The sequence below is a fragment of the Pseudorca crassidens genome, chromosome 6 (assembly GCF_039906515.1).
Source record: "Pseudorca crassidens isolate mPseCra1 chromosome 6, mPseCra1.hap1, whole genome shotgun sequence".
Classification (NCBI taxonomy): Eukaryota; Metazoa; Chordata; class Mammalia; order Artiodactyla; family Delphinidae; genus Pseudorca; species Pseudorca crassidens.
In genome coordinates this window covers 93397773-93413073 of record NC_090301.1, presented here as the reverse complement: position 1 = coordinate 93413073, position 15301 = coordinate 93397773, and the positions used below count along the sequence as shown (strand labels likewise).

At 37.5% G+C, this 15301-nt stretch overlaps 1 protein-coding gene across 15 annotated transcripts in view; it reads left to right on the top strand.

The window, feature by feature from the left end:
* The window catches only part of R3HDM1 (R3H domain containing 1), a 114633-nt gene that overhangs the window by 61931 nt on the left and 37401 nt on the right, over positions 1-15301 (top strand). For all 15 annotated transcript variants that reach the window (XM_067742085.1, XM_067742078.1, XM_067742073.1 and 12 more), the window contains 2 exons: positions 10100-10254; positions 14469-14620. In XM_067742085.1, coding sequence (XP_067598186.1) covers positions 10100-10254; positions 14469-14620 — 307 coding nt within the window. The remainder of the gene's footprint in view (positions 1-10099; positions 10255-14468; positions 14621-15301) is intronic.

Sequence of the window (15301 nt, the reverse complement as noted above, 5' to 3'; positions counted from 1 at the left end):
ATGATGAAAGCATTGATAAACTTGGAACAATTTTTTTTCACTGAGGTACATACAAAAAAATAATTCTTAAATGTTTGTATATGACTCTAAAGAAATTTCGCCCTAAATTAACGAACCCAATTGAATCAAATATTCTTAGATCAGGTAGGGTATGGGCAATAGAAATATAGGATTTTTTGTTATTTTCCCTTTTGGGGGCAGGAAGGAGGTTGGGGAAATATCTCAAGGATAAAATGCCTTTGGTCTTCCATGCAAGTGTGTACCAGAGAACTGCAGTAGTTGTTGATCTCCTTGACAATAAACCCATGTATTATGGGGACTGAATTGAAATCAGTACTAACATTACTGCTGGGGAATAAATGTACAAATCCTTTGTTATGAATGTGAAACTACTATGGTCATTAAAACAAGGTTGAGTCAGCCCCTGTCAACAGAAGCAGAAGAAATTCTGGCTACATAAGGCCTTTTGGACAATGTATTATATAACATGAAAGAAAACAAAATAGGAGTCAAATCCTGACAACCCTTATTTGTATTTAAGTGGTATTAGGTGTATCACTTAAAGCCTCCGGGTTTCCATTTACTCACTTGCAAAGTAAAGGAGTTTTACTGTATCATCTATTGAAGCCTCTGTGTACTCTAAAATTCCATGATTCTGTGTGTCTGTCTTACGTGAGTCATTTCTAGTTCAGAAAGGTGGAACATTGGAGAACTGGTGTGCAGTAGCTTAGTGACATACTGTCAAAACTGGAGCCATACAAGCAAAGATCTCAAAAGATCTGGTTACTTGCCAGCTGCAGTAATATGGATTTGTTATCTTAACCCTTTATCATAAAATTTACAGCTTGAATACTATGAAGTATACTACATATAAGAAGCTTGGTATACTATAAAGAAACTTTTCCTGCAGGTAGTAATTGTAGCAAAGATTTTAGGTTTATGAGGCCTGGCTGTTTTCTATGCAGCTGCTTTCATTCTTATGACTCTTTTGAAAAGTTTGCAGCTTCACCATATATGTTGAATATTTTGCAATAATTGGCCTTGTTCCTGAGCTGTTGGATTCGGGGCCGTAGCACTGTCTGAGAGGTTTACATTTCTCACAGTGAACCGGTCTCTTTTTCAGCTGCTTCCTGGCTTCTTTTTACTCAGGTTTCCACTGCCCTTTTTTTTTTTTTTTTTTTCTTTTTAATGCTGTATTAAAGTATATTAACATTTGCTTATATTTTCCATTAATTGTAATGCCTTTTAATCATGCATCATACTCAGAAATAGGGATTTGAATTTAAGTGACAACCTTGGCTTAATATATTTATCTTTTAAAAATTCATGAAAGCTATTGCTTTAATTTCTTTTCCAAAGCAGATTTGAATGGCAGATTAATTTTGATTGGAGCTTTTCTTAAAAGTTTAATGTCTTAAGCATGCCAGACTCATTAGCGAAAGTCAAATACATCTCTTTCCCTGTTGCTAAGTAACTTTTTAGGAATATTATTATGCATGCCATTAAATGGACCTAAGACATGTAAACGCATTTGAAGCTATTTGAAGGGATATAATTTAATTTTTTTCCAAACTGTGATATTGTATGCATGTGGGAAGCAAAATGACTTCATAGAACTAAATATCATTTTAGTTTTGCAACCTCTGTTAAATTCAAGGATTATCAATGCATTTATACCTTTAATCTTAGCTTTCCAACCAGCAGACTACAGTAGGGTCCTGATGAACCACAACCACAGGAGGAACATTTCAGGTTAAATAGTCTGTAAGGTGCACAGAATACTGGCAGCATTGCAGGGCACAAATTTAAAAGTAACCAGGGTGTAAAAGGCAAGCAAGGAAGAAAGGGCCCTATTGGATAAGTGGAGGACGGGTGATATTGATAAGAGATTTACTTATGTCAAATAGGGACTCTATCTACACAGTCAATTTCTTTACTGACAACTTTTGACTTGAGTAATAGGAATTTTGTATTTATATTGCTGGGTAGTAGCGCTGACTATCCTTGTTTTTTCATTGTTTCTGTAAACATTTCTTAGCACTGCCTGACCAGCTCAGACTTAAACATTGTATATTACCTACAAATCCACCTATTTCCCTTTTCCCTTCTCCATTAACCTGCCGCCACTGGAGCCAAATGTATCTGGTAAGTACCCACAGATTTCCTTGAGTCGTATGCCCTCTTCCACAGGACTGTCATTTAAATAGCTGTGAGCTATAACCTCTGTGTGGCTGTTTTTATTAGATTTGTTTTTATGTTTGTATTTATGTTTACTTCAGGCACAGAAGTAGGAGAGCAGAGGGTGATAGAGGAGAAGAATAGCAAAGATGTGCTGGCAGCTGTGTGTTCTTCCACATTCACCTAACAGACTATCCTTAGTTGAACTTGCCTGCTCACTAGAATAGTGCCGCAAACATAAGACAAACCAGATTACAAACTTGAGATTTTGGTGATTTGGAAACAGTTCTCACAAACTGTCTTGTAGATACCTAGTTACAATTAAATTTAAAGTTGGCAAAATGGCTCATCCAGAAAAGGAAGAATCTACCCTGACAGTGCTTCTGCTGTACAAATTCAATCTTGAAAAAATTTAATAATACTGTTAAATGAAATAACCTTAGATTTATTAAATGGCTGTTCTGACTAAGCACTTCTTCAGTTTCTTTTATTATCTTTCTAATTATGTCTAATCCGTATTATTAAGAATGCTTTCCTTTAACACAAATGCTATTTGAGATCACCTGTATAAAATAAAACTAGCCTGTTAAAGCCGGTGCAATACTTTTCTGCTGAGCACTGTGTTTCCTTCTTGCTCTCTTCTCTGTTGAAGTGAAAGAGAGTTAAAAATAGAATATTCTTTGGAGCCCTCCGGGGAAGAGCCTGAGCCATCAATTTATATTGTCCTAGTTCTCTCAGCTTGCAAAATTGATTGTGGTTTCCTCTGAAAGTGCTGGAAGAAACGGGATAATATTGCAACAGTGCAGTCCTTTAACAAAGGAGAATGTCAGTGTTAAATAATACCTTATATTGAGATCTGGGTGTTTATATTCTGTTGTTTGGTATCACTTAATATAGGCATTGCTTGCTTTACAAAATAGATGCTATCCCACAATACTCACAAATTTCTATAAAAGATATTCTGTTTTCCTCTTACACCCAGGTTAAATCCAGATATATCACAGGAAGGATTTTTTTTTTTAATTATGATGTACTGAAACACACTTTATTGAGGAAAGAATAGTTTAGGTAGTAGCCAAGTTGGGGATGTATTGAGCGTCGGAATACTGGAAATACTCTTCTTGTAGCACTTTTCAAACATAGTGGTACTTTTCATTCTCTAGGAATCTACTTTACCCTTCCTAATCTTCAACCTTCTCCCTCTTTTCCAGATCATTGGATTTTTTTCTCATACTTGGCAGTCTTCAAACTATACTTTTGAAACTATCAGAGCTATGTCCCTCCCTTCCTTTGGTCTGAATACTTAGATAATGAACCTGAAGCACAGTGCCACTTCTCTAATAAGTGCCACTGTAACAGTTGATGCTTTGCAGCGTGAATGTTTAAACACAGGTTTAAAGCAACTTGAACAGTTCTTTAAGATGTAAATATTATTAAGCAAGTGTGCATAAAGTGAGGCATGTCTGTAATTACATGGTCCTTTATGTTGCTAATAAACTATTAATGATTTTGTCTTGCATAAACAATAGTAAGGGGCTTATCTTTAATTGGATTAGTAGAATGATGTTGTGCACTTCTTGTCTTTTTTAGCTTTCCAAGTGAATATTTCTAGTTTTGCTTGTGATTATAGTAACTTTAATAACCAACATAGATCCCATGGTGTTATGTCATTCAAAAAAAGTCCAGTAATCTTTTTGCAGCATTTAATATCATGTTCTTTAGAGAGTATACTCTAAAATTGTATACTTTGTAACTAGTTACTGGACTGTTGTTTGTCGTTAAGTATTGGAATGAGTGATCAAACATCACGACTTCTTGAAAAACAGTTCAGGTACTTGTCCTAATGCCAGTAGAATTTCCTTCCTGGGATACCAGCCATACAATGTATCAAATGTTAAATGATGCTTTTTTTTTTTTTTTTTTTAAGTTAGATTCCTCAGCCCCTGACAGCTTCCTGTTCAGTGTGGTTCAAACCTCAAACCCTGTGGGTTTTCCTGCCTGGAATGTAAAAATGAATGTAAAGCTTATTCAGTATGTAGAAAAGAGCCACTGCTTCACAAGAACTTGAAGGGCTCACCCCTGTTACAGGACATGCCCCTTTATATACACAGTGTCCAGGTTAAAGCTGGCATTGCCCCATTGGTAAAAGCTCACTTCTTGGCAAAGCAGTTCAACTTGATGGAGAGGAGAGCCACATTTATGAAAATTCTGCTGGAGAAATCTTCTGTATACTCATCCGGAATATGGCAGGAGAGTATACGTTTTGAGTAAAGGCAGCCTTTGAGGTAAAATAGCAAAGCTAAAACCCAAAGAGGAACATTGGAGATTGACATGGAAATGCTCAGGCTGAGTGAGAGACCCAGACCAGGGAACATGGAACCTGAAATATGTCACCATTTGAGCGTCTTCTTCCCCTTCCCAGTTGTTTTATATACATGTGAAATCTTATTATAATGAGACAAAGAAATGTAACCTTGAAATAAAGAGGTCACAAACCATGCATCTGGGGAGTAGTGGAAACCCTGTGACACCTGGTCTTGTTTTCAGCCCGGAAGTTTGTATAGCTCCAGTCTGGACTAACTGCTCAACCACCTTTCACTCTGATTCTGTTTTAGGTAACAACACTTAATACTCACAAATAATCTTCAAATGAAAAAAAAAAACTTTCCTGGTTGATTGACTATTTACAATAATTCTTTGTTTTCCTGTAATTAAATTTCTGTTAAGACTTAGACTCTGTTTAACTTCTGTTAAACTACAGTAAAAGTCTTCATTAACCAAAATTCTCAGAAAATGGAAGGAGGTCAGGTGTTTAAGTGTTCTGCTTATTTGAGCAGTATTACTGTAGTACTCTTTCTACTTCAGCATTTTTCCCTGAGAAAAGTAAAGTTTACAATCAGACTACTACGTGCAAATCCCAGCTACAGCACTTAACAGCTAGTAACCTTGGACAAAATGTGAACCTCTCTGTGCTTTTGTGGGTTTTTTTTCATCTGAAAAATGGAGATAGTAAGACTTCATGAGATTGGGAGCACTAAAAGAGTTAGCATATGAAAGTTTTTAGAACAGTACCTAAAACCTAGTGAATGTCATGTAAATGTTAGCTACTATTATTGCCTTGTCCTGCTATCGAAGAAATGATAATTATGTAGTATTCTGAATGAAAATGCTTAGGGATTTGGGCTAAATTTGTGTTTGGGCTGGGTTGCAGAATGGAAACCAGAAGCTGCCATAATTTGTCCTAAAATACTTGGTCTTTTTGTCTTGTAATCTTCTTGACACATGCCTTCCTCCTAAAAGGCAGTAGAGAGTTCAGATCAGCTGAGTTTTTTTCTCATCCTTTTATTGTTAACTTGAGATCTAAATACGTTCTAAGAAAATTTACTTAAATGCTTCCTTCCTATAGCTTTGTACAAGCCCTATTGATTAGCTATGGAAACATTGCATGGAGAAAGGTTTTGAAACAGAATGTGTCATATGGTCCATTTCTATAAACAATGTAAGTGGGTATGTATGTTGCTATCTATGCAGGGAAAATAAGGCTAACCATATATACAAGATGTAAATAGTGATTATCTACAAGTGACTGTTATGCAAAAATGGTTTTTTCCACCCTGACTTTTCCCCTTTTTTGTATTTTCCAAATTTTCTTCCATGAAAACCTATTTTATAATCAAATAAAGCTTTTTCAAAGGTGTTTTTAATGTCCCTTTTTCCCCAGCAGTGTTCAAATTAAACCTTCATTTCAAGCTTTACATATTAGATATGAACTAAAACAGTTCTTTTCTTCCTTATCAAGTAAACACTTTGAGGTTAATTACATGAAAATTACTGTGATTCGGCTGCTGTGCTTTTTTTTTTTTTTTTTTTTCCTTTGGTACGTGGGCCTCTCACTGTTGTGGCCTCTCCCGTTGCGTTGCGGAGCATAGGCTCCGGACGCGCAGGTTCAGCGGCCATGACTCACGGGCCCAAGCCGCTCCGCGGCACGTGGGATCTTCCCGGACCGGGGCACGAACCCGTGTCCCCTGCATCGGCAGGCGGACTCCCAACCACTGCGCCACCAGGGAAGCCCCATGCTATGCATTTTTTAAGGAGAGGCATAATGAGTGATCCATGATTCTAGACTGAGGTGATTTGTATTCATGGGATTAAGTTTCATTTTAATGAAAAGGCAAATATGTTTAACCTTATTATATAAACATGTTATCTTAAAACTTAAGTACTGCTTTTGCTATCAAAAGCCATTCACTAAACGTGGACAGTGAGAAACTGGCCATTCATTCTCAGTCAGCCTGGTTTTGTGTAGAAGCGTGTATTATTTTGATTCCATTCTCTTAAGAATATGTTCTTCCTCGCTGTTTATTTAGTAAGTATAAATATTAAGTGCCCACTTTTTTGGCTTATTTGCTTGATAACCAATCTGGATATTTTGGGGGTTTTTTCCTTTAACGGGGTGGGTAGGGTGTTACAAGCTTCTAACCCTGCCCTTAAAAAGCACACCATTTCTATTTGGGGGGTTTTTTAAACGTGTACACAAGCCATGAGAGAACAGTTAACAAGAACAATTTTATATTACCTGTCGAGTTTTAAGAAATATGGAATAGGGCTTCCCTGGTGGCGCAGTGGTTGAGAGTCCGCCTGCCGATGCAGGGAACATGGGTTCGTGCCCTGGTCCGGGAAGATCCCACATGCCGCGGAGTGGCTGGGCCCGTGAGCCATGGCCGCTGAGCTTGTGCGTCCGGAGCCTGTGTTCCGCAACGGGAGAGACCACAACAGTGAGAGGCCTGCGTACCCCCCAAAAAAAAAAGAAAGAAAAAAAAAAGAAAAATATGGAATGAGGCAATGAACAAAATTATGAGAAGATTAATAAGAGAGCTTCTTAGGAAGGTATTTTCTTTTAATGTGTTTGACATTCTTATTTTTATTAGCTCCACTGTTATTTAAAAACATGTTCCCAGTTTATTTGTGCTACTTCTGAATGAAGTACTAATATTAGTTATTTTTTCTACTTTCACAATCTTTAAAATCTGGAACCTCTTAGTAGTTCTCACTGCTTTTCTACTTGTAAAATCTCTGGTTCTCCACCAATATTCTGCCTTCATCTTCCACTTTTCTTCCCTGTTCCTCAAATATGTTTTTTACTTTGTCCAGACCTTTTCTTTAAGTCCAGGCTCATATGTTACTTCCTTTGTGAATACCAGCCAGGATTAACTTCTCCCTCTTAATTTCATAATGCCCTGTTTATTCTGCTCTTCTGTTATGGTGTCATGGCTAAGAATGCCTAATTTCAAAGATAGGGATCGTGTTTCACTCACCTTTTATCACCCTCCAGGCACATCTTGAGCTCACAGCATCTTTACATAACCGTCTATGACAAATGAGGTGCTAGAGTCAGATGTTTTAGATTTTATGTTATGTTGCACATTTTCAAAATGTGATGTTTGTGTGGAGAGATATATATATATATACATTCGTAGGAATGGATATTAGTGGAGTTAAGGTTGCATTAAAGAATCTAAAATACCATTGAAATTTATCGGTGTAAATTCCATGATGTAGTGTCCAGGTGATGCTGCATTAGACCACTGTGTCATGAAATCTATAGCTATGTATTGAAGTTTTCTGTGTCAGATTTCTTTTCATAAGAGGGAGTTGCAGGCAGGAGGCAAACAAGGTGAACCTCCAAATACTGGCAATGAATAAAATACAAAAATAGTTTGAAAAACACTTGAGTTTCTTAGGGGGACGTGACTATTTAAGTCAAGGTATTTAAGTCACATTATGTTACAGTGAATTCTGCTAGGTGGTCACATTTTTCTTTTTAATTTTAGTGGACTGTAATTCGGACAAGACCATTGTAAGAAGTTACTTTCCCAGTCTATAAAGAGCTGAGCCCAAATTCTGACCCTGCAATAGATGTATGTGTGGATGAGAGGTGGTGTTTCCAACACAAAAAAGGGTCTTCACATCCCATTTCCATTCCTGCCCTTTCTTTTCCTAGGGGTGGAAATGTGTCATTGTACGTTTCGATGATATTTGGACTTGAGTATGAATTTGAAATACTTGTTATTTGGTAAACTGAAAATAGGGTTGGTTGTTAATTATTAGGCTAAGGAGCAAGAAAGAAGCTTCTTGGGCTTCCCTGGTGGCACAGTGGTTGAGAGTCCACCTGCCGATGCAGGGAACACGGGTTCGTGCCCCGCTCCGGGAAGATCCCACATGCCGTGGAGCGGCTGGGCCTGTGAGCCATGGCCGCTGAGCCTGCGTGTCCAGAGCCTGTGCTCCGCAACGGGAGAGGCCACAACACTGAGAGGCCCGCGTACCGGAAAAAAAAAAGAAAGAAAGAAAGAAGCTTCTTTACCACCAGATTTGAGGACTATAGGAATTTCACAGGGAGAAATGTTTCAGAAACAGCATGTTAACAATCACTTTATTACACATAAGGACCATAATATACAGTTTTGGGGAAAGCTAGATTGGCGAGAACTCATTTGAAACATGGCAATAAAGCACTGTTGCCATAGAAATAGCATCATTTTATAAAACCCTTCACTATTAAAGTATTCACTATAACTGGATTTGTACTTGATTTTTACTTTGTTGTTAATATGTTGCTTAGTTACTGGATATGTTTTGTATTCATATCTTTAGAGAAGGTTGATGTTAGAATTTATTCAATTATTTAGCCATTGAGTGGAATCATTGAGGCTTCCAGGCAACTGCAGTGAGTGATACCCTTGTCTACAATCAATACCTGAGATGGGATCTTTGCCATTCCTGTTGCCTTAGGAATTAATAAGGATGGAGATGAAATCTTGATATTTATAAGGTAGCAGAATAGATTTATGGTGCTATCAGAGAAATCATTTCGCTGACCTTTAGTTGTGGAAGTTTGTATAGGCAATGCCATAGTTTGGTTTATCTTTGTAGAAGCTTTTTAGATACCCTGATTAGAAGGTCAGTTATTTATTTTTATCTGGTTTCTTTTAAAAAAAACAAAAAAAGGATTTGTGGTAGTTTTAGTAATTTACATAAGTCTTGAGCTAACTGGTTTACTTAAAGGAATCCTCTTAGGGTCAGGAGACACATATTGTACAATTCATATTCACTACTCAAAGCTTATCATTGTGGATTCTTGTTTAAATAACTGATAAATTCACTTAATAAAAGTATGTTTATACTCTTAACTTACTAGTTAAATTACCAACAGTGCCTTCAGTTTAGGAAGAACTGTCCCTTAGGTTTTTGATTTGTGAACTTTGGGCAGATTGCGTAACCCCTCTAATGATCTGTTCCTCAAGTGACCTTAATAATATAAGGAAATAACCTTAAAAATTGCTAGGTAACTCAATTTTTCCTTGTGCCCTTGACACATTCCTAATATAAGGATTCGTATCTTAGTGTGGTTTTTCAAACATACAACTATTCTATAAAAGTGGTTCCCCCCCTGCCATTATTTTCAGTCTCCAGAAGGACTAGTTCTACTACTACCAACTCAAAACTCTCCATTTTTTAACAAGAGGCCCTGCATTTTGCTTTTGCACTGGGTCCCACAAATTATGTAGCCAGTCCTGGCCCACAGAAACTATTTTTAATAACAGACTGTACTATACACTAACTAGTAATTGTGTATATAAACCAACTCTGTGGCCCTATAAATTTCCTCAACTGCAAAGGAAATCTTTGTACCCAAATTTTATTTGAGTGTTATTTTGGGAGGGCGGAGAGGGTAGCTGACTTGGGTTACCTACATAGTAAACCTTTTAAATATTAGCTCTCATAACAGAAGATTTTTGAGACTTGCTGTTTAAACAAAACTCTGTCATCTTAGAACACAAAGTACTTGCTTAAAATACAAAAACATACTGCTAGTGAAATAAATTAAATTCAAAGCAGGATTTAACTCACTGTGCCATTACAGGTTATCAAGTTATGCCCAACCAGCAGCAAAACTACCAGGGGATAGTTGGAGTTCAGCAACCCCAGAGTCAGAGCCTAGTTGGTGGCCAGCCGAACAGCATTGGAAATCAGATTCAAGGAGTGGTCATCCCCTATCCTTCAGTGCCATCATATCAGGTACGTGGTCGCTCTTACCTGCATTGGGTAGAGGGGATTTTGAATAACTAAAATGTGTAGCTACATTCTTCTCCTTTTAATATGGGGAAAATGCTTCTGTAATACATAACTTTATAGTCTTAAAAGAGTTTTATTAGTCATTGCAGCTTTGTTCTGTCCTCACTTATTGCATCATTCATTCACTTCATTAACTTAGAAAAAAATATCTGAACCATATTAATTTTGAGAAGTAGATTTTTCTGGCATTGTCTGTGTTTCCAGCTATTCAGTACATAAGTATCAATATATGAGCAAGTGTCTTATTCTATTCTTCAGCTCCTTAGAAAATCTCTTGAGGAGAATGGAATGGGAGGGAAAAATAAAGGTAGAGGTAGGTATATGAAATACAGTACAGATTATAAGTCAGTATTTATAGAATAGAGAAGGATGTGCAATTTCCCATGCCGGAACTGAGCTTTTTCCCCCTCACTAAATCAAAAAAAGGAAGAGTATGTCATGTATTGAAAATGTCATGGATTTTAATTTATAGTTCTAAAGTAGAAATACCTACTGTTTCATGAATAAGTCAGATTTCTTTAGCCCATCTATGGCACATTTCCAGAAATTTATTTTACCTTCCTTTACCTTTCTGGAATAACCTGCGAGTGAGTTTGTTTTATTAGCCTCATGGTTTCCCATAACTGACTCGAATGTTAAGAAATCCAAAGGCCGTTGTCATTCATCTCAACAAGGTAAAAATAATCTAGCTGGGAAGATAAGTGTACATCTAAACACAGGTCAACAAATTGATGATACTATACAGACCACTAACTGAAGGAATTGTGGAATATGGCCGTGAATAGGTTAGGGACTTAATACAGAAGTCTTCTAGAAAGGTATAAGCCTTTAATCAGCTCTTAAAAGAAAATTATGGGCATAAATTAGTTAAGGCATTCTGAGGATGGGGAAGGATATGAGCAAAGGAGGTAGCATATTCTTGTAATTCCAGAAAATGAAAATTGTAATTAAAATGTAAAATATGGAATTGTTGAAGACTTCTGAGCACTAAGAATATGTCTACTTTTGAAGCCCCTTGATAATAGAAAGCAACTAAGGAAAAAAGAAGATACATCCTGAAACTAGATTTTATATCTTTCTTTTCTCTCAAATCCTCCATGTTTTTTACTCCAGTCCACCCTGCTTAAGCCGAGGCCCATGAGACTGCCCATCCCCTGCTTCTTCTGTAGCTAGATATTAGACAGGATCACTACCAAGCCAGGAGCTCTCCCTTCTCAAGGACCCTGGTCATGCTACCTAATCTAGTCTGCTGAGCATCTGTTAGATGCCCAGGCACTGTGTAAATAAGATCTCCCTTGAAATATAAGTTTAGGGACTTCCCTGGTGGTCCAGTGAGTAAGACTCTGTGCACCCAGTGCTGGGGGCCCGGGTTCAATCCATGGTCGGGGAACTAGATCCCGCATGCATGCTGCAACTAAGAGTCCGCATGCCGCAACTAAAGATCCTGCGTGCCAAAACTAAGACCTGGTGCAGACTAGACTAAATAAATAAATAAACAAAGAAATAAATAAAAGAAAGATTAGTTTAACACTGGAAAATTAACTGGTGGATTAACTATAAAAAAAAGAAATATAAGTTTAAAATAAATTACATCCTTGTTAGTGTAGTTTTTAAAAATGGAGCTAGATACTGAAAGTGTTTCAGAGCTAAGACAATTATTATCATTTCTATAGCACACTTTTTTAAAAGTTATAAATTATTTTCTCATGGTATTTCATGTAATCCTTCCACTGGGTGAATGACTGTGAGATGTATTGCTCTGATAAGCAGTGAATGACAGGCTGCTTCATGCTTCCTACTACATTTGGTTAGATAAGCTAGGTGGTAATAAACTGTCATCTAAAAAATAAGCTCGAAGGAATTCCCTAGCAGTCCAGTGGTTAGGACTCGTCGCTTTCACTGCCAAGGGCCTGGGTTCAACCCCTGGTCGGAGAACTAAGATCCTGCAAGTCGTGCATCACGGCTGAAAAAATAAAAATAAAATTTTAAATTAACAAATAAATAATAAACCTGAAAAGTCATCTACTCAGTAGAGTATATTCTGCGGCTGTACATTCTCAAGTACGGTTTCCTCTCTTTTGGTACTTCAGTTTTTTCTTTACCACTAGTTACAAATTTATTCTGTAGCTTAAATCATCTAGATTGAGTTGCCATTTTTCCTAGATCTTGCGTATACACTAACTTAGATAGAATCAGAAATAATCTTAGGATGTTACACTGCCTCAGTAGACAAAAAGACTGAAATATATTTTGTCATAAAAAATTGGATAAATCAAACCAACAACTTTATGTTTGCTGCTGAGCCAAATTGAAAGTAGTTTAAGAGATTACTGTGTATTTTGAAAGGACTAGTTACTAGTTTAGAAACATGTTATATAGGCAAGACTTAGAAGTTAATCATCAACTTATAAATCACAGAGCCCAGGTATAGAGAATGATGAAGTGGTTAAAGAACTAAGGCTGTGGAGCCAGTGGGCATGGGTTCAAACCCCGACTTTTCTCCTTACTAGCTATACAACCTTGGGCAAGTTATTAACCTCAATTTTTAACCCCTTCTACAAAACAAGGATGATAAAAGTAACTTCTTAGGGTTGTTAGGAAGACTTGATGTAATAATATACATAAAGTTCTTGGAACAGAACCTGAACATGGTAGTAAGTACTCGGTAATGTTAACTTTGATTGTCATCACTGTTACTACTGTTGCTGACATCATCATCAGAAGCTTTTACACAGGCTTTATTTACCAAAATCATTGTAATGCAACTAATGTGGTGCACTTGTAAATTACAAAACCATTATGCCGTTGTGGTTTCTGTTTTAGAAACTGGAAACTAGAGAAATGAATCCATTATGTTCATGTGTTTTTTTGCGTTTTTTTTTTTTAATTTATTTATTTTTGGCCACGTTGGGTCTTCATTGCTGTGCGCGGGCTTTCTGTAGTTGCGGCGAGCGGGAGCTACTCTTGGTTGTGTTGCGCGGGCTTCTCATGGCAGTGTCTTATATTGTTACAGAGCATGGGCTCGAGGCCTGTGGACTTCAGTAGTTGTGGCGTGAGGGCTCAGTAGTTGTGGCTCGCGGGCTTAGTTGCTCCACAGCATGTGGGATCTTCCCAGACCAGGGATCAAACCCGTGTCCCCTGCATTGGCAGGCGGATTCTTAACCACTGCACCACCAGGGAAGTCCTGATTATGTTCTTGTGGTTTTTATGTAGATGAATGTGGAAAACAGAGAATTGAAAGATCCACTGTTCATCAGATGCCTGCTGTGCCAGATCCTGTAAATGGAGATTATAATGGAGATGATACCCCTCCTGAGGTGGAGGTGGCATCCTGTTTTTGCAGATAATGAACCCTGGGGCCTCAGAATCTGAGTTAAGTCGTTTGCCCAGTGTCACATATATAGTAAAATTGATGGAGTCAGTATCACATCTAGATATCTTAAGCTTCAGAGCTCACACTTTCTGATCCAGTGTATCTCACTAGTACCCCATCTGAGTTTTACTTCTCTCTACCTGAGGTAAATTGCATTACTCTTTCCATGTGAAAGGGTCATCCTTATTTGGAAACTGATTCTTTTTTAAAATAACTTCTGGGACTTCCCTGGTGGCACATTGGTTCAGAATCCACCTGCCAATGCAGGGGACATGGCTTCGATCCCTGGTCCGGGAAGATCCCACATGCCACGGAGCAACTAAGCCCGTGCACCACAACTGCTGAGCCTGTGCTGTAGAGCCCATGAGCCACAACTACTGAACCCGCCTGCCACAACTACTGAAGCCTGCACACCACAACGAAGAGTAACCCTGGCTCCCTGCAACTAAAGAAAGCCTGTGTGCAGCAGCAAAGACCCAACGCAGCCAAAAATTAAATAAATAAATTTTTAAAATACAAATAATAAGATAACTTCTACTTTGGGATGTGAGTCATAACTCCTAGCCTACTGTACTATTGATAAATGCTAGCCAAAAACAATAACCAGCTAAAAGGAACATTGAAATAAAGTGGTAATGCTGTAACTAACTTATCAGGACAGCTTATTGGCAGTTTTACCTTATTCCTAACTGCTCACACTTGAAAGTTTATGGAGGCTGGAGACATTAACATTTGCAAGGTTTTAAAGAACGTTTTTGCCTTTAAATTGCCTTTCAAATTTTAGGTTTCACTGCCTCAAGGTTCTCAAGGAATTGCCCATCAGACTTATCAACAGCCTGTTATGTTCCCTAATCAGTCTAATCAAGGATCTATGCCTACAGCAGGAATGCCAGTTTACTATAGCATCATTCCACCTGGCCAACAAAATAATTTAAGGTGAGTATGAATAAAAAGCCTAATCTTATAGCTCCTCATTGTTTATCAGGATTGTGGTCTGTTGCTAATTTTAAAGTTGCCTAAGGGGCATTACCTGAGATCATTCTCTAATCTAGAATAGAAAAACTACAATACAATCTATTTATCTAGCATTTTTTTTAACAAAATCAGTATAAGCAGGGCATTCCATATGTAAACCAATGGAGAATCAAATTTTCTCTCATGTGCCTGAAAGTAGTAGGCCAGTCTCTTTTTACTCACCTAAGTGGAATCAATAGTTGGCCATAGATCTTAGAGTTAAGAGCGTTTATGTGTTAATATTTAAGGTTTTTGTAAGAGTCTGGGGAGAATGTATTTCCTGTATATAACTTCAAGAGCAAAATATCTTGCTGGAATCTTTCAGGCTCTGGGGAGCTCCTTTTTCATCAGTAAGAGGAGGGAGGCATATGAGAAGCAAATGATAGTAGGTCTATATTAAAGCAAGTCGTGAAGTATTCTATTAGCCACTTAACTTAAAAGAACAGAAACTTCTCTGATAAGCCTAATGTGTTAAAAAAAAAATAGTCTTCCTTTGAGTTGGGTTCTTTTAGTCTGCTGTTCAGAGTGGATTACAGTCTTTCATTTATTCTCATGACATTTCTGTAAGGTTGCCAGAGTAGCCTTGGTGCTCTTTTTAATAAG